The sequence below is a fragment of the Musca autumnalis genome, unplaced genomic scaffold, assembly GCF_047663935.1.
Source record: "Musca autumnalis isolate F117 unplaced genomic scaffold, ASM4766393v1 scaffold_3, whole genome shotgun sequence".
Taxonomy (NCBI): Eukaryota; Metazoa; Arthropoda; class Insecta; order Diptera; family Muscidae; genus Musca; species Musca autumnalis.
Genome location: NW_027411866.1, coordinates 78,838,353 through 78,857,911, shown reverse-complemented (window position 1 = coordinate 78,857,911; position 19,559 = coordinate 78,838,353). Strand labels below are relative to the sequence as shown.

General features: G+C 39.7%; 1 protein-coding gene across 1 annotated transcript; it reads right to left on the bottom strand.

Moving 5' to 3' along the window:
• Positions 1 to 13,186: 13,186 nt before the first annotated feature.
• Positions 13,187 to 17,103, bottom strand: LOC141396482 (uncharacterized). The gene is made up of 3 exons (XM_073971965.1): positions 16,902 to 17,103; positions 16,631 to 16,842; positions 13,187 to 13,302 (listed from the first exon to the last, which is right to left on the bottom strand). The coding sequence occupies exons 1-3, from the start codon at positions 16,940 to 16,942 to the stop codon at positions 13,196 to 13,198; spliced, it is 360 nt and encodes a 119-aa protein (XP_073828066.1). The 5' UTR covers positions 16,943 to 17,103; the 3' UTR covers positions 13,187 to 13,195.
• Between the last annotated feature and the right edge of the window lie 2,456 nt (positions 17,104 to 19,559).

Sequence of the window (19,559 nt, the reverse complement as noted above, 5' to 3'; positions counted from 1 at the left end):
TTTTGTGGTTGCTGGACGATTGGACAGTTATCGATAATTTCGAAATATCGACATTCAAAACTGACAATGTGTACGGCACTTAAAGTGGGGTTCAGACGATCAGTTTTGACTGACAGCTTTTGGTCAAATATCGATTGCTTCAGTTTTGTTGTGCTGTTCGTAGCGGCCAAACAGTCATTCAAGTTGGATGACAAACCAACAGTCAAGTTGAAAAATTACTGTGTTCACATAGCTATAAAATCATATAAATAACAACTTTTATTAATAAATATGGATGACAAAAAGATTGGATGTGCATTTTTGATCATTTCGCTTTTAGAGGAAGAAAATAAAGTGACAAGAAGAGCGAAATGGGTAAAAGAATGGATAGCCTCCCGAAAACAATATTCACATGTGAACATTTTAAAGAAATTCGAGATTCTGAGCCAAACGCTGTTCACTCCAGCTCCAGAAGATTCAGATTGCTTTATTTTTTCAATTGCCTTCTGTACGATGAGCGGATTACGTTTATTTTCTTCTTGACGTCGTCAATAGAACAATCCTTCTTGTATTTCTTCATAACATTTAGTAGTTCTCCATATGTTTTTGTTTTAATGTCGCGCATCATCTATTCTGGACTGGTTATGTCCCAGAGGCATCTTTGCATTTCGTAGCAACATAAAAATTCCTTTAAAAATTCATTTTCGTTGTCCATGTTTGTCGTTTTGTTTGCAAGTTTTTGCTTGGCCGATATTAAAATGAAGGAAACGATTTTTGTCTGCTATTTTCATCTCTTATTTGCAATAATAATCAATCAAATTAATAAAAACACACGACTTTTTTAACTTTTATTTGATATTTACTCTGCTAATTTATTCCTTGACTGACGTTGTTTCGTTCACACGGTCAAGCAAACAAACAACCAACAGCTGACTGTCCAACATCCACAAAAAATTTTGTGGTTGCCTGATGACTGACAAAAATGAACGACCACACTGGCAAGCAACCGATTATTTGAGCAAAGCTGTCAGTCAAAACTGATCGTCTGAACCCCACTTAAGAAAGTAAAGTTGTGAACAGAATGAAATACACCGCCTTTTTCACGCTCAGTTTCATGTAAAAGATTAAAGGCCAAGTACTACCTAATTCAAATGCTGCCTCATTCATTTGAATTAGGTAGTAAGTTAAGTTAAGTTTTCTTTATTGAGACTTCATCTTATAGCGATAACATATTGGTATGTACAGTAAAGTGTTAACATGAGAACTATTATTGTCTTGTTCTAAAAACATTATGGCAACAATGAATGAAAATTTGAGTATGTATGTTAATACGATGTAAATGGGATTGCAAGGCTTGCTCTCGGCCTTATCCAGTAGCTAACAGAGCTTATTTGTCTGTTTATAATAAATAACAAATAAATAACTAAGAACTAAATAACAATAAAACGAACAACAGGGTACTGTTAGTATATGGTCTGTTCCTTTACTTTTAAAAATGGTAAAAGTGGTGAACTGGTCTCATATAAATTGTATGCTTTTTAAAGTAAAGGAACACTTTGCAGGTTAAAAATGGTAACCTCAGGCACGTAAAGGAACAGAGCTATAAATGTCAAACAGTGCGTATGTATAAAAACAGATGATTTGTACTAAACAATGTAAATATCACAGAAGGAGTGTTAAAAAGAATGTTTAGAATATACGTGTATAAATAACATATAAGCTCTGTTCCAGAACTAAAAAGTTTTTACAATTTTTACCACTTTTACACATTTTGCGTTCCCGTACACAACATTTATATGAAAATCGTTATGACTTTTACAACTTTTACGACTTTTACCACTTTATAAAGTACGGGAACAGGCCAATAATTAAGTCGAATGAGCGAAGCTCGTGAAATAAATTATGTTTGTAATTATTATCTTAATTAAGTTATTAATATTAGTCCCGGTCCACACTAGCGTGAATTTCATTAAAAAATTTCATGAAATTAGGTGTTCTTAAATCGAATTCCCCACTACAGCAATTTTATGATTTTACTCTACTATGGAGGTCGATCTAGAGACGCATAATTTCTTGAAATTTTTGCAATGAAATCACTCTAGTGTGGACCGGGACTTATTGGTGCTTTTCAGCCCCTATGAGAACCCGGTGTCGATTTTAGGTAAAATGCAGGTGTATTTGTAGTGTCAGAATCAATGTCGGTGACCTCGTTAATAATTCCAATTGGAGAAAGGTGGACTGAAGCAGACCAAAGTACATTATTTTCCCTGCGCAAACTACGTGCATCCAGTTTCGTCTGTGACCGCATATTTAAGATAAAAAAAAACTATATAAAACAGCATATTGTTATATTTATCTACCGGATTGTAAATTAATACTTCCAAAAAACCTATCTCAAAATGTCGGATATCGAGAATCAATCAAATAATATTTGTGGGCAATGTTCATTAGAAATTAAATCATTTCTTTATGTTCGTTGTCATCATTGCAATCGTCAATTCCATTTCTCCCCGTGCTGCTCACTCTCCGAGAGCTCATATAAAGGCATGGGCCAACCAAAGAGAGCTTTATGGAAATGCAAATACTGTTCGCAAAAATCTCCCAATATTGGATACTTAGTTTTACCTCCGGAGAACGAAAAGCAACAACAACAAGGCAAGCAACAACGATGTGAGAGTGATGAGGCTAGCAGTAGCAGCAAAAGGTTTAGAAACGCGTTCACACCAACATCATCACTAAACAACAACAATGAAAACAACGATATCGAAGAATTGAAGTCTGGTTTGTCTAGCCTAGAGATATGCATAAAGCAATTAACGACGAGTATCACTGCTATGAGTGCGAAACTCGAACAAAACAGTGAAAAAATCGAACAACACACAACGGAGATGAATAAAAACATAGCAACACTCACAACACAAATTAGAGACCTACAAACAAGAGATAATGAAAAAAGGGAACAGATAGAAAAGCTAAATCAAAAAATTGAGAGACTTGAGCAAAAGGTAATAGATAGAAATATCGAAATAAGCAACATACCCAACATGAATATCGATGCGAACGATGTTGTGAGCAAGATAAGTGCGAAAATAGGAGTACCAATAAACAACAATGACATTGAAAGAGTGTATAAGGTACACAAAAAGAAAAAAATTATTATTGAATTCTCAACACTCAATAAAAAACGTGAAGTAATGGGCAAAATAAAGAGACACTCATTGCAAATTGGTATTGGAAATGGAGAAATTAATGAGAACGGAGAATCTGAGAGCAATACAATATATTTGAACGATGAACTCACTCCGCACAATCGTCGTTTGCTTTGGTTAACCAAAACAAAAGCCAGGGAATGCGGTTGGAAATTTGTTTGGGTCAAAAATGGGTCTATTTATGCCCGCAAAATCGAAAATTCCCCTTTCATACTAATAAACAACTCTACTGATATTGAAAATATTACTTCAGCAAATTAAAACAAGCATCTTATTTTGCACTCCATTCCACATTGAACACAAATTATAAAAAACAACAATTAAAAGATACTGTCATTCAATTTGAACCGAGCTCAATAAAAATAAATAAACAAAATAATATATCGTTAACAATTTTTCCGTTTTTATTATAAAAGAAATCGTGAAAAATGAATTATACTGAAGAAGTAGTTAGTAATTTCAATGAAATTAATGAAAATTATATGAATTACTATTTAAATATTATACCCTTAAATATCAGATCAATGAGAAAGAACTTTTTAACATTCATTGCGAATACCTCAAAGATAATAGAAAAAGTACATTTATTAGTTCTTTGCGAAACGAACATAACTGATGAGGAGAATTCTTTTTACTCGATTAATGGATTTAACTCTATTTTTGTAAACAGAGAAGGAAAAGGAGGTGGAATCGCTATATTCGTCAAAGAAACAATGCAATTCAAAAACATAAATATAATAATGAACTCAGCAGAAACCATAGGACTTGAATTATCAATTTCAGGAGATACAAGTGCAATAGTTTTTGCAATATATCGCCCGCCAAACCAAAGTATATCACATTTCTTGAATGAATTAGATCACAACTTGGGTACCATTAACAAAAAGAGCAAACTAATCCTCATAGGTGATATAAACATTGATATCATAAAGGAAAACCCCAAAACATCAAACTACTTGAACATCCTTTCTTCAAATGGATTAAAATGTATGATATCCAAACCAACTAGAGAAGATGGTAACAGGTTGACAAAAACTTGTATTGACCATTTATGTATCAGATGGGATAAACACTTGAAAGAAGTCTACTCTGCAATAGTAACCACGCCAATATCGGATCACCATGCGTTATTTGGATCCATAGAACAATCAAGATGTAAAACAAAGCAAAATATTCAATCCACAAAACACGCAATCAATATCAATAAAGTGAATAACCAAATAAAAAACATAAATTGGGATGATATTGTTAACAGATCCCATAACACAACCGATCTTTTTAACAATATACATAGTGCGTTCGACAAAATATACGAGAGCTCTAAAAAAGAAAACACAAAATTTAAAAAACGCAATCCTCACCCATGGTTAACTGAATCATTATTGAAATCGTGCAACATAAGAGACAGGCTATATAAAAAATATTGCCAAAACAAAAATAACAAAACAAACGAATTTATATATAAAAACTTTAATAATAAACTAAATAAAGAAATTTTCAATGCTAAAAATAACCACCTACACAATCAGTTCGTCAAGAATAAGAATAATCCCCGTGAAACGTGGAAAATAATAAACGAAGTTATCGGAAAAAGGTCAAATAATATTGATGATCATATTAAACTCAACTTCGCCGGTGAAAGCTTAAAGGAAATTGCCGACAATTTCGCTACAAAATTCAACCAAAATGTCTTAAAAATAGTTCATTCCTGCAATATTGTTACGTTGAGGTCCAGAGTTGACAGAAGCTTGTCAAACTCAATGTTTATGGAATATGCAACTGAATCTGAAATATATACGATACTAAGTACATTAAACACGAGTAAAAGCGCAGGGATGGACAATATAAGAGCTATTGATCTCAAAAATAACGATACTGCGCTTACACCAATAATCACAACCCTTATAAATGGTAGTATACGAGAACCGGTGATACCACACATATTAAAAGAATCTATAATCAGACCCATATATAAAGGAGGTAATAAATCAAGCTATGATAACTATAGACCTATATCTATACTACCAATACTGGAAAAGGTTTTAGAAGAGATAATTGTACGAAGACTAAACGGTTTTCTAACAAAATATAAAATAATAAACAAAAATCAATATGGTTTCCAGAAGGGTAAAAATATTAACCAACTTCTTGGGCACTTCAGCAATCATATCAATAAAAAACTCAGCCAACAAAACAATTGCATTGTGCTCTTTATTGATTTCAGCAAAGCCTTTGATACACTCTCGCACGAAAAAATAATGTATGTATTAGAGAACATCGGAATAAGAGGTCATTGCTTAAGATGGTTCCAAGAGTATCTCTCATCGAGAACATTTAACGTCAAAATTGGAAATACTAACAGCATCAAATTAGCTACATCTTACGGAGTCCCACAAGGATCAAAACTAGGTCCAATTTTGTACTTAATATACACCAATGAAATGACGCAATACCTACAACAAAGCACGTCCTTTACATACGCCGATGATACAGCCATAATAGTTTCACACAAAGAAATCGACGAAGCAACACACATAATGCAAAATGAATTCAATATCATCACGAAATGGTGTCACGACAATGGTCTTGTAATCAATCCAAATAAAACGAAAGTAATGCACATCCGGCCTAGAAGTGTACCAAAAACCAACATTCACATTGTTTTCCATAATAATGACTGCCTACACGCACAAATCCGAGAAACTGAAGATGAACGAGAGGAAAAGTGCACTACCCAATTAGAACTGGTCGAAAATTACAAATATTTAGGAGTTCATCTCGATCAAAACTTCAAGTGGAAAACACACATTCAAAATATACAGAAAAAATTAAGAAAAACGTCTTTTGCCCTCTACCATCTTAGTAACTGTGCTCCATACTACGTCCTAAAACAGGTTTACTATTCACTAGTGGAATCACAGTTAAGACACGGCATTTCAGCGTGGGGAAACGCACGATGCTGTAGATATCTACAGGACACGCAAGACCGTATTGTGAAGTCATTGTTCACAAAATATAATCATGCATCCAACAACTTATCTCACGAACGAGGGACACAAGATAGTAAAAAAGCGATGTACAAAAACCAACATCTACTAAAAATAAAGGAACTATATGCCATAACAATAGCATGTGAATTCTCAGGAGATCCAAATCTTGCCAAAAAAATAAATCACCAACAAAACACTAGAAGAAGAACAGAAGGTCGTTACAACATACCAAGCTTTAAGAATGAATATGGAAAGTTTTCTCTAGATGTCGCCCTGCCAACTATTCTCAACGAATTTCCAAAAGAGATCTTAGATATAAGAAACAAACTCACTAAAATTAAACATATGAAAAATTATTTTTTAAATATGTAAGTGAATATAAAATGTAAAAAATTTAAGAAAGAGGCTATATCTGAAGTCTGCAGCCTAGTTTTTGTAATATAATAATTGTTGAATATTTAAACTTTATATCCTACAGACAAGCCAATTTGGCTTCGTAGGACAATATAATGTCAAATATTTTTATCAATAAAGAAGTCCCAAGGGACAGAGAGAAATAAAAAAAAAAATATTCATTAATGAGTTGTCGTGTGATGGCAGCCTATCCACAAACTTTCTCAGATATTTAAGGGCGTAATTGCAGAAGGGCAGAACTCCAGCAGTATTATAGACGTAAGTGTTTGAGAATCTTTTTGTTATATTTTGATAATTTTTGTTGATGCATTTTCTTAAGATCTTCCTCTCAAATATCTCCAACTCTTTGGCTACTATCGGTGATATAGTAAACCAGATTGGGAAACCATATGTTAAGATCGATCTTATGGCCACTTTGTAAAGGAGTAGTTTTGTGCTCTGTGGCAAGTATTTGCTGTTGAAAAGAAGTGAAAACCGCCCAGCAATACGTTTCGCTTTTTGAAGATTCAATCGGGCATGTGTATTGAACTCCATCAAGTTGTTAAAGTTAATACCCAAATATTTTAATGATGAAGCAAATGGGATTTCAACTCCATCCAAAGACAAATGTAGAAGTTTACTTAGCGGAACCACTGTTTTGGGACATTTTCCTGATGCGTTGCGGATACAGATAGCAGTACTTTTGTCGATATTGATTTTTATGCCCCACGTTTTGTAATAGCTATCAATACGTGCTAGATGTGTTGCGGCTTTCGCTAAGGCAGTGGCGGGTGATAAGTCATGTGCATAGATTAAGCAGTCGTCTGCGTAAAGAATGGCTAGCAAATCATCATTTATATGCGGAAAATCATTGAGGAAAAGATTGAATAAAAATGGAGCCAGCACACTTCCCTGAGGGACTCCACTGCAAATTTCACCTGGGAACGAAATAGCATCTTGCACTTGGACGCAAAATCTGCGATTACGGAAAAAGCTTTGCAGCTTATGCAGTGCGGTAAACATATTGTTAAAAGAATAAATGCATCGTGGGACCGATTCCATGCAGTTTGAGATCTTAGATTCGAGATCTGCCACTGGGCGTTCAGGAGATCTGTGTATGAAAACTGAGGAATAGTAGTCTTGGAAATGTTGTGCTATCTCAGATGTATTTGTGATAGAATTGTTGCTGTGGACTATACGTTGGCAAAACGGAACTTTGTTTTTACCAACAATATTGAAGACTTCTTTAAAGGCAGCGGGACCAGGTTTAATATTTTGTAGTTTACTATTAAACTTATGTGCTTCTTCTATATTTACAGATTCCTTAATGATTACTTTTAAGAATTGGATTTGCTTAGATATCAGTCTATACTCACTGCTTAGTCTGTTTCCGGTACGATGAAAGATGCGCTTTAATTCCTTTTGCCATCGATGTTTGATTGAGTACAATTTTTTTGTTCTTTCAGATAATGGAAATTTCTCGTCCTTGATGGTGAGTTTTTGTGAGTGGGAATCGTGAATAGATTTGAATGTGCTATTGAAGTTTCTTACGACTTCATCGATTTCTTCGTTTTCCAGATTCCTGTTCAACGGGGGCATCAGGCATCTAGAAGCAAAATCCATATCATCCTGAAATCTGGACCATTCAGTATTTCTGTATGAAATAATAGTTCTAGGAGATTTCGTGACTATTTCGGAACTATTTATATCCAGGCGAAGTTTTAATGGATAATGATCAGAGAAAGATGGCAAAGTATCAATGAAGAAGTTTTGGTTGATGCTATTGAGAGCATCCGGACTGGCAAGAAAATGGACGAGAAAGGATGGACCATTAGGAAAGATAGGCGATGAAGCACAATGTCGAGTTACGTCTAAGGAGTTGTCATCTAGCCAACTTGAGAGAACTCTCCCTGAACAATTGCGGAAATTGTCTTCGAGTGGACTGTAGAAGTTTGAGCGGATTCTGCGGTGGCAATTTCCCAATTGATAAGCGGTTATTTTTATGAAGAATAAAAAGGCAGCAATGTCTTCGGATTTCAAACAAATTGATGTTGCGGTTTATTAACAAAAGGTACTGATTCTATTGGCTTTCGTACAAGTAAAGTTTCTTCTGTTGGACATTTTGTCTTAACATTAGAAAAGGAGGAACGGTTGTAAATTAGAAAAGAAATGGCAGCCTTTATTCCAATGAGTTAAAGCTCATTTGGATGTAAAGTTGACATGTTATTAAATGTTTATGTTAAATTTCAGTTAAATTTTAAATTCAAACTTATAAAGTAATAATTCATTTTCTTATGTTTAGTTTGTTGAACAGAGTTCAACATGGCGCCCCCTTTGCATGAATGCAACTCAATATAGACATCCGCCTGATATTATCCAACCAAAAGTGGAGCTTTGGGCGATGGGCATGTTGGATGCTGTTTGTATGAGGCCAGCCTTATAATTTTCGGTATCTGATCATTCGCTATAATGATTTCTACGTTGATAGGATTAAAAAAATGCGGATCGGCTAGGTCGTTCAAATGATTATAGATAGATTGAAGATGTTTCTCTTTGGTCGGTTCTGGTGATGTAAAGTACTGATGGTTTTTGACTTCTCCAAGTATTTGTATTTTGACGGAATGGTCGTAGAAAGACTGCAAGTTGACAGTTGTGTAGGTTTTTCCAGCCCTCTGGGTAATTTTAAGTTGCAAACGGTCCACGAGTTTAACCGAGATGATCGTATGGGCTTTTCCAGAGTTTAATAGAAGCCGAACCTTGTCGCATCCATCGGTGGTGATGACTTTGGCTAAAGCGGTTGGCAGAAATATATGGGTTTTGGTGCGACAACTCAATCTCTCGCTGACCTTTGATCGATGTCGTTGTGTTGTTGTTGAGGATGATTGCTTGGGCTTAGGATCGCCGTTGATTGGCCGATTGTTTCTGCTGTTGTTTGGCCTGCGCTCAGGGCTACAACTGGTTGATGGTGATCGTTGGTTTCGGGTGGACTTGGTCGTGGGCTTCGCGTCGACATGCAACATCGTGAGATGTCCTTTGTGACATACCATGCATGTTTTTCTACTGGGACACCATTCGCGCTTGTGAGCGGTGCACAGGCAGTTAAAACAGAAGCCCTTCTCCCGGGCCACGTTTCGTCGCTTATTTACATCCATGTCATGGAAAGTAGGGCAAGATTTCAAAAAGTGTCGCTCATGACAAATACGACATTTTGGCAATGAAGAAGTGCTGAAATGTAAGAGGTTACTAAAGTGTGAGCATAAGTGGAAAATCTAACAATTCGGGAGAATGCATAGTTTGACTAGCGGGCGAACAATGATTCCGTGTTGCGTGCGAATTTCGGCTACGCGAACCTTGGAATCTTTACCCATAAACACATTAGATACTCTCCCTAGTCGCCATTCAGTTGGAGGAAGGTTGTCCTCTTTTATTACAACGAAATCATTAGGCTTTAAATCTCTTTGGGTGGTTTTCCATTTATATCTCCGCTGTAGTCCTGTTATATACTCATTTTTCCAGCGTTTGGCAAAGTGTAATTGAAGGGTTTTTAGTTTTTGCCAGCGATTCATTAATGCCAAGTTATCCGAGAAGTTTTCAGTTGCTGCAATTAAGGGAGTTCCTCTCAATAAATGACCAGGAGTAAGTGGTGTTAGCTCATTAGGTTCTTCGCTCAACGGTGAGAGCGGTCTCGAATTTAGAATGCTTTCGATTCTAACTAGTAGAGTCGAAAACTCTTCATATGTATACTTTAGCTTTCCGGCAATCTTTTTCAGATGGGTCTTCATGCTTTTTACGGCTGCTTCCCATGGTAGAACAAATATAAGGTAAAGTTAATACTACAACAAATACAACTCGAACAACAACCACAAAGGAATTTGTTTTTGTTTGTAACGTTACTGCCAGTTGTATTTGTAAACAAAACAAGGAAATGTCTATAAATTATTGGAATTTAAAAAACTAATAATTTTTCACATTTGGTTGAATATTTTGGAAAACATGAATGAAAATTCGTTACATTTTCAATTTTTATGTTTCCACATCATTCCACTAAATGCATAAATTCTCGCAGAAAGTAGAATTCTTGCAGAAAAGTTTGGGGTCGGTGGAAATTCATAGAAAAAGGAGAAGCTGTTTCAATGTTTTGTTTTATGTTTGTTTTTTGTCATGTTTATTAGGGCTTTATTTTTTTAAATTTTAACAAAATACCTCACATATTAACAAACGTTGTATCGCCTCTACAAGCGGGGATTTACTGCGCGGCTTATCGTTCGAACTTGGAGGAGGTTACATATCATTGATATGAAGAAGTCTTTCTGGGAAATGGTTTTTTCCGAATGATATATTTTTTTCTCAAAAAATATATGTCCCTCATGTACATCGAAATAGTTAAAATGTATAAAATGTCATATGAAATTTGACACTAACGTTACAACCCAGTTTAGTCAGCTGTGTATTGCTGCTACCTTTTCTTATTCTACGATGGCTGCTTCCCAAATCCCCCCCATGTGGGGAGCATGAGGTGGAATAAAATGCCATGTGAAGTTATGCAAATTGTATTTGGAAACTATGTGCTGTTCTGCGGTTCGAATAAATATTTTGTATTGTTGGTTTAGGGATCGACTGGCTCCAACAAAGTTGGATCCATTATCAGAAAATACTTTGTTTGGTAAGCCTCATGGTACAATCATTAAAAGGTAGGGCACAGCAAACATCTGATTACAATTTTTTCCTGAGGTCCTCCTATTGTGTCAAAACAGTTTTGACAAAGTTGACAAACGCAAAATAAATTTATTCAAAATCAAATTTGACACATACAAAAACAAATATAGAAGATGTACAATTTTGAAATCAGAAATGACTTCAACATTGTCGACGTGTTCTTGATTAAACAATGGGTTCAGATGAGTGGAATATGCTGTGGATATGTGTTGTGATTGCAGCTTACCGATGTCCAACTTCCGTGTTGTGTCTGTTCGTAACAATAAATCTAATATTGCTAACTGCCATGCTTTTGTCGGTGCGAAGTCTATCAACCTGATTCCTTTGGCAGAAGTTTCACTGGGAAGACTGAATTTTCGGACTGTTGGACCAAAGTCATTCTCCTTTCCAATTTCGGCATTAAAATCGCATAAAATGAATGTAATGTCATGGGCAGGACAACAATCATGCGTTTCTTCTAAGCGCTCGTAAAATATATCTTTGGTCTGTTCGGACCGTATGAGCCGGGGCTATTAGGTGTTGTTGTGGCGCCTTTCCCAATGCATCGTATTTCCTGTATGGCAATAATATCGGTCTTGTATTTTTCAAGTACATATTCCAAAGCATAAACTGCATCCTCTGTGAAGATTCCGAACATTCCAGGTGCAGATTCGCTGTTTGTAATCCATAAAACTTTTGCGAGATCGTCAACTTAAGATGGGGGTTGTTTTCTGTTTCTTTGTTTTTCATAATACGATCTTTTGGAGCGATGGGTTACTAGCCCAATGCCCAACTCAAGTTCTTAACGTTCTTATGAGTAAACATGTTAGCTCCCTAACCTTAACAGATGGTAAAAGTAGCTTGGAAGATGGCACCACGGTGAGCTTAGTGTCCACTGGGCCGGGCGAACGTTTTATATCCTCCACCGTTAAGTTTTCTGAACTAACATCTGCAGGTTCCCTTATATGGGGGCTATACCATAACGTGGACTTTATAAAAATGTTTTTGTGGAAATGTGTTTTAACCTCTGCAGATACAAAATCTTAAATTACATGGGCAAATTGGGCTAATACATTTAAAATTCCTGAAAGCGACAATTCGCGTTATATGGGTCTATACCAAAACGTGGGCATACATATATAAAATGTTTCAATTTAAATATTTGACAATATTTCAAATAAACAAAACCTGTTGCATTTGTTATTAGTCATTTGAAGTTATAAGCAAAGCGGCATCAGAGTTGTTTTTTTATAATTTCATGAACCTGCCCAACCTTCTAATAATTGAACCATGGGTAAGCCTCTTCTTCCAATAAAACGGCTGAAGGTGGCAAGAAAAGAATCGGAGGTTAATTCAGAACAAACTTCTAAGTGGACAGCTCGAGTGGAGAGGCAAACGAAAATGGCGGCATAGCCCTTTTCCAATTTTGCATTTCTGAGTCGAGAGGTTTTAATATCAAAAGGACTCGCAAAATCAAGTCCGGTATTGGTGAATGGTAGTGAGAATGTGCATCTTTCAGGTGGTAAAGCAGCCATAATTTGATTTTGTATGCGATGTTTGTAAATAGTGCATGTTCGACAATTGCGCATACAAAAACGAACAGCACTTTTTAAACGGATAACAAAGAACTCTTGTCGAATTGCTCGCAGCATGGCTTGATGTTCAGCGTGTAGTAGAAATTGATGAGTAAACTCAATAAGTAGTTTACAGAATCGAGACTTTTCAGGCAAAATGATGGGATATTTTTCATTATTATTCATCTCAGCGTTGATTAGACGACCGTTAACACGAAGTAATTTGTTGTCGTCAAGAAACGGATTTAGCGTCAGCAGTTTGCTTTTGGTAGAGATAGGCTGGTCTGCTTCAAGGGCTTGATATTCCCATGGATAATGCGACTTTTGCGCCATTCGTATCAAGTGATAGGTTAGGTTAGGTTTGGGGATGTGTAGTCAATATATATGTATATTGACTACGCCACTCGGAGACCTTTCGGTCCATTGTGATCATCCATAAAGAAAAAGGAGGTTCAGAATTACCTGAAAAGAGAAGAGAAAAGAGAGAAGAATAAAGAAAAAATGGGGGTGTGGTTTGGAGAATAATAATAAAAGAATTAATTATAAGAAATAATGAAGATGCAATAAAGACAGAGAGGGTGGTTTTTTGGCGATGGTGGAAAAAACTGTCAGAGAAGTAGTTACGCTTATGGGTCGCGCCGTCCCAGCCACTTCAGATTTTTAATGATGTTGTTTATGATTGTTGGTTCCATGTTTGAGTAGAAGGTTAGGCTTGGAGGAAAGCGTACTCCTGTTAGTCTATACCGCTTTCGAGTTAACATCGGGCAACGACATAGAATATGCTCGATCGTCTCCGTTTCCTCCTCATCTTCACAGAGCCTGCAATAGTCCACTCCATCATCCTGCCATTTGCCGATAAAAGCTCGGATGTAGCAATGGCCGGTAATGACTCCCGTCAATACCCTGATTTCTGATTTACTCAGACTTAAAAGCGAAGTTGTTCTCTTTGTTGAAAGATTCGGCCAAATGGCCCTTGACACGTTGCACCTTGGTTCATTATGCCATAGTTCCTTGGCCTGTTCTTCAAAGAACGTCTCCACCTTCCGAAAAACGTGACATATGGGTGGTTTAATAGAAACAGTGATAGCTTGACTTGTTGATTGAGATCCGTGTCTTGCCAATTCATCTGCCTTCTCGTTTCCCACAATGTCACAGTGACCCGGTACCCAGCAGAGTCGGACCGCGTTAGTTAGGTTCGCCAAAGCAGTTCTACACTCAAGAACGGCCTCAGACTTGATATTGGGGGATTTGATGGCTTTAAGAGCCGGCTGACTATCAACGAAGATAGTCACCGGTTCAAAGATTTCAGCATCCAGACTTTTTATCAACTCTGCGGCCATTTTGATCGCGAAGATTTCTGCTTGGAAAACGCTACAGTCGCTGTTCAACCTATAGGAGTACTCGAGGCAAAGCTTTTCGCAGTAGACGCCAGCTCCGGTACCTTCTTCCATCTTGGAACCGTCTGTATAGAAAGCCAGACCGTCCAGAGGAGGGTTACCACGGATCCAGTCATCTCTACTAGGGATAACGACCTCAAAATCATCAAATCTATGGATTGGTGATAAGTAGTCGCTGAACTTCCCCTGCTGATTTAAGCCAAGGTTTGGCCCTAGCTCTCGAAGAATGCATGCATGACCATAGGTGCTGTCACGCCAACGATTCAATTCATGTAGCCTTAGAGCACTACGTGCTGCTTGACCTTTGATGCTAATTCTCGTGGGCAAGAGGTTTAGCATCGCGTTCAGAGCTGCTTGTGGTGTACTTCTAAAAGCTCCAGTTATCAGGATCGAGGCTGCCCTTTGCACCTTGTCTATGCTGCCCGAGTTCGACTTGTGTCGAAGCGCATGCCACCAGACAAGACATCCGTAGGATAGGATGGGTCTCACCACAGTATTATACAACCAGTGTATAATAGCTGGATTTAGACCCCAACTTTTCCCAATCGAATTCTTACATGAATAGAGTGCGATCATACCTCTCTTCGTCCGTTCCTCGACGTTCCTTTTCCATCTCAGTTGAGAATCCAGGATTGTACCTAGGTATTTGGCCTCAGGAGATAGATGCAACTGCACTCCATCCAATGTTGGTGGTATGAAGTCGCCAAGCTTACGCTTTCTGGTGAACAATACCAGTTCTGTTTTCGTTGGATTTACACCAAGGCCATTTGTGGTGGCCCAACGAGACAGCTTTGATAAGGCTCCTTGCATAAGCTCCGAAATAGTGGACAAGAATTTGCCAGTTATTAGTAAAACTACATCATCCGCGTATGCGACAACCTTGATGCCCTGATTGTCGAATTCCGCCAAAATATTGTTTATCACAAGTAGCCACAGCAGCGGTGAGAGTACACCTCCCTGGGGAGTACCTCGTGTTACTGTCTTCCTTGTTGTCAACTCCCCGATACTGGAATTTATGATCCTGCTCTCCAGCATTCTCTTTATCCAGCAGATCAGGGTTTCCGGGGTGTTGACCGATCTAAGCGAGAGATGAATGGATTCAAGTTTTACGTTGTTAAAGGCTCCTTCTATATCCAGGAAAGCCGCCAAGGTAAAGTTTGAGTTCTCCATATTTCTCTCAATGAAACCCACGACCTCATGAAGAGCAGTTTCGACAGATTTACCTTTCATGTAGGCATGCTGCGAGTCGCTCAGCGAGGCAGTGTCTACAAAGCTCCTAATCTCCAGATCGATCAGTCGTTCGAGTGTCTTGAGGAGAAAGGAGGATAGACTAATAGGTCTGTAGTCTTTCGGTGCAGAGTGACTGACTTTCCCCGCTTTGGGGATGTAAGTTACCTTTACCTCTTTCCACAGATCTGGTACGCAGGAAAGAAACAAACAGGCCCTAAAGATCTCCTCCAGAATTTGGTATATCTGCGGTGCAGCAAATTGAAGCATCGCAGGAATTACTCCATCTGGACCAGGTGACTTATAGGGTTTGAATGTACTTACTGCCCACTTTATTTTGTTTCTGCTTACAACCTTATCGATGAGGCTCTCGTCCACTGACTCTTGGACTTGGAAGTTGTCACATTCAATGTGAAGGTTACTGGCATCCGTGCAGTCAGGGAAGTGGGTCTCAGCTAGAAGGTTTAGAGTCTCAAGACCTGAGTCTGTCCACGTGCCGTCCGGTTTTCTGACACTACCGATGGATTTGGGGTCCTTCGAGAGTATCTTACGGAATCTGGCAGCGTCGTTTACCCCTTCTACAGACTCACAGAAACAAACCCATGACTTCTTTTTGGCGCGCTTGATTTCACTCTTGTATTTGGTGAAACTCGCTTTATACGATTCCCAGTCACTGTCAAGTTTCGTCGAGTGCGCCTTGTTGTACAACTTTTTGGTGTTTTTCCGTAGTTCGCCAAGATCCTTGTTCCACCACACCGGTTGGGATTTCTTCCCAGGATAAGTTAATGGACAGGCATCCTTATGGCAGCGAAGAAGGATTTCTGTTAGGTTGGACACCTTACTGTTAAGCTCAGCAACTGTTTCTATCCTTCCGGGAAGTGTCAGTTGATGGTTCGTCAGATCAGTGAACCTTCCCCAGTCCGTCCTTCTCGGGTTCCTATAAGGATTTTGGCGGACTCCGTCGAAAGAGATTTCAAAGTATATCCTCATATGATCCGAAAAGGAGCATTTGTTGGATACCCTCCAGTTCCTGACGACAGAATCATCTAAATTAGACAGGGTTAGATCAATGACCTCCTCCCTGCCTCTAATTTTAAAGGTGGGATCGTTTCCTATATTACATATTCTTAGATTGTAAGATAATATAAAATTGAAAATCGACTCACCTCTAGTGTTTGTGTCTTTGCTGCCCCAGTGAAAATGGTGGGCGTTGGCGTCACATCCAAGGATAACGTTACAAACGCCCAGGTTCTCCTTCAGCAGCCTGTGTACCCCCTGATTTGGTGGATCAGGGTCCTCATACGGCATGTAGATTGAGGACAGGAGAGTGGCCTTCTCCCTGCCGTTCTCCAGTCGCACCGTGCACATGTCTCCATTACTGTAATTAGATAGAAAGATTAGATTGAGGTTCTTCCTACCTACCACACAGGTCCTCACCTTGTCCCCTTCGGACGATGCAAAGACCTCGAAGTTGGCATTGTTCAGTCCAGAGACCTTATTTTTATATATATAAGGTTCCTGGACTAGAACAATGTCTACCTCTGAGTTCGTGAGGGACAGGAGTAGTTCGGCGGCAGCTGCTTTACAATGATGCAGATTAATCTGCAAAATGCGTAGCACCTGCCGCCTGCCTACTCCTACTGACTTCCGCGAGGTGGACTCAGTCGGAACCGAACCCATCCTGAACCGAAGTTCAGTTTTCCCTCACGAATCTTAAGGTACTCCTCTCCTGAGGAGTCTACCGCCATCTTAATGTCCATCCCTCCATTCTCCTTACAAGGGGTGAGACTCATTACAGTCCAGTCCTTAGTAAGGAGACCGGGGTTCTGGAGCTCCAGCATCCTCAGCAGAAGTTCCTTATCCACGGTAGGTGGGGGAACCCATGCTGGGAATACCTTCCTGGACGGAATCTCCGTTATAGACACCGCAGCAATTTTTGCCCCCTCCCAAAGTTCATCAAAGCCATTAACTGTCTTCTTAAGGTACTCTTGCGAGCTCCTGTTGAGACATTTAATGACTTTAACTCCCTTGTGAAGGAAGGCGCCACCAAACTGACGGTCACCCTGGTTCGCCTCAGTGGACACAATGGCTAAACGAAGCCGAGTCTCGAAGAGCAACCAGTGACTTTCGCTGATTTTCCCGAAGGGGTCAGCTCGGTCGATGATTGCTACTAGGAGCTCATCATCGTTTGCCACCGTGGCCGTTTTGGCGTAGGGTTTCCTACGTCCTCGCTCACGTGCCTTGGTAACAGCTTTTCCTGAGGAGGTGGACGCCTTCTCAGTACTGGTGCTGCTTCCCTTGGCATTGTGAGCAAGGACACCAGCATAGGAGTTCGCCGTGTTGACCGTCTGAGAGATCATCGTCTTCTTTGGCGAAGGCTGAGGGCCTTCTGAAGAGCGAACTCGCTTCACAGTCTTTGACTGCGAGGACTTGTTCGTCTTCTCCGAAGTCGATGGTGTCCCAGTCGATCCACCCGTCGTTACTCCCGAGTGGCTTGCGCAGGTCTTAGGCACCTTCTGTTCGTCCGCTTTACCCTCATTAGTTGGGGTAGGAGCCGGATTTGGGACAGTCACCTTCTCCAGTTGACTACTCTTACGAGAATCATTTGGAGTCGGATTATGCCCCTTATCCTTTTCCAGTCCCTTCTGGCTCGGGTTCGGCTTCGGAACAGCTTTAGGTTCCACCTTGCTGTCAGAAGCAGCAGGCTTCACCTCCACCTTTTTGCTTGTCGCCGCAGTCTCTACTGAGTCTTTGGCTGAAGCTGAAGCAGGGTTCGGGAGAAAGATTTTGTCCACCAGGAGCTCGCATCTGGGTGCATTTGGATAAATTCTTTCGAATTTCCGCATGTACTTCAGCTTGCTCTTGATGAACATGATCTCTCTCCTAGTATGCGAGCTCGCGTCCCTTCCCACGAACTTGCGCAGATACGAAGCTGCACGCTTGTAGTGCCTCGTATCTGAAGCCTCTTTGGCGGAAATTGCGTCGGTGTCCGTCGATGAGGTTTCCTTGGATTCCCCAACGCAGGCCGGAGACTCAGAGTCAGTGGCAATTGTTGGAGCTTCCGTTGATTCCCCCTCGATGGTCATCGACTTAGAGTCAGTGGCTGTTGATGGATCATCTCTAGGTTCTCCATCAACATCCATTGACTCCGTGGCAATCTGCCTTCGAAGCTTAGTATCGGCTGGTGCCGATACAGGACCAGACTGGTTGCGACTTGTCTGTGGTTGCGAACCAAGGTTCACAACCTCTTCGACCACATCACCGTCAGTGGACATGTCGTCATCAGACCTTCTTGTTGACTCAGCTGGGATCACCGTAATGTCCAGTTCGTCGTCAGTGAGGGTGAGATTGTTGAGCATGTCCTCTGGTGGTACGGTCGGAACAAGTCTCTCCAGTTGGTCAAGGAGTTCCCTACTCTGTCTCTCCAGACTGTCCCCAATCACTTTGAGATGTAGGTCGTCCCCGCCCAAAACTTCGGTCCTGTCAGCCGTGGACTGATTAACACCAGTTTTGGCTAAAGCATTATCCTTTTGAAAAACCGGTCCGTCAACAATAATTCGGGTTGTATATACTGCACTTGTAGCAGTTACGGCTGTAGGTGCCAAGGCATCCACACCTGAGACAGCCGGATCACAATCGCTTGATCTCGACGGTACGTGGCTTGTGATCTCACCAACGCTTACCGCCGGTACTGGGTTATTAACTCCCTGCACCGTAACTTTACTCCTTTTACGTTTTTTACCCATCTTAGTTGATTTATTTAAGGGAACTACCCCGATCCAATTTTGGTCCACGGGGGGTTTGAAAGAGAAACAAACCCCCAGGGTTTCTGAGATATGTGGAGACAGTAAACACCTTCAGTTTCCCTTGGGCGCTGCCGACCCCGCATATCTCAGAAACCCCCTTCCCATCCGCCACCCGGGAAGACGCGCCCAGTAGAAGATTGGCAACTCCCGTGGGGATACTTTACAAAGGAAATTTCGCTAGCTTCATAGGTCGCTGGTTCATATTTGGCTCGAAGGACCATGAACAATTGCGGAAATTGTCTTCGGTTATTTTTATGAAAAATAAAAAGGCAGCAATGTCTTCGGATTT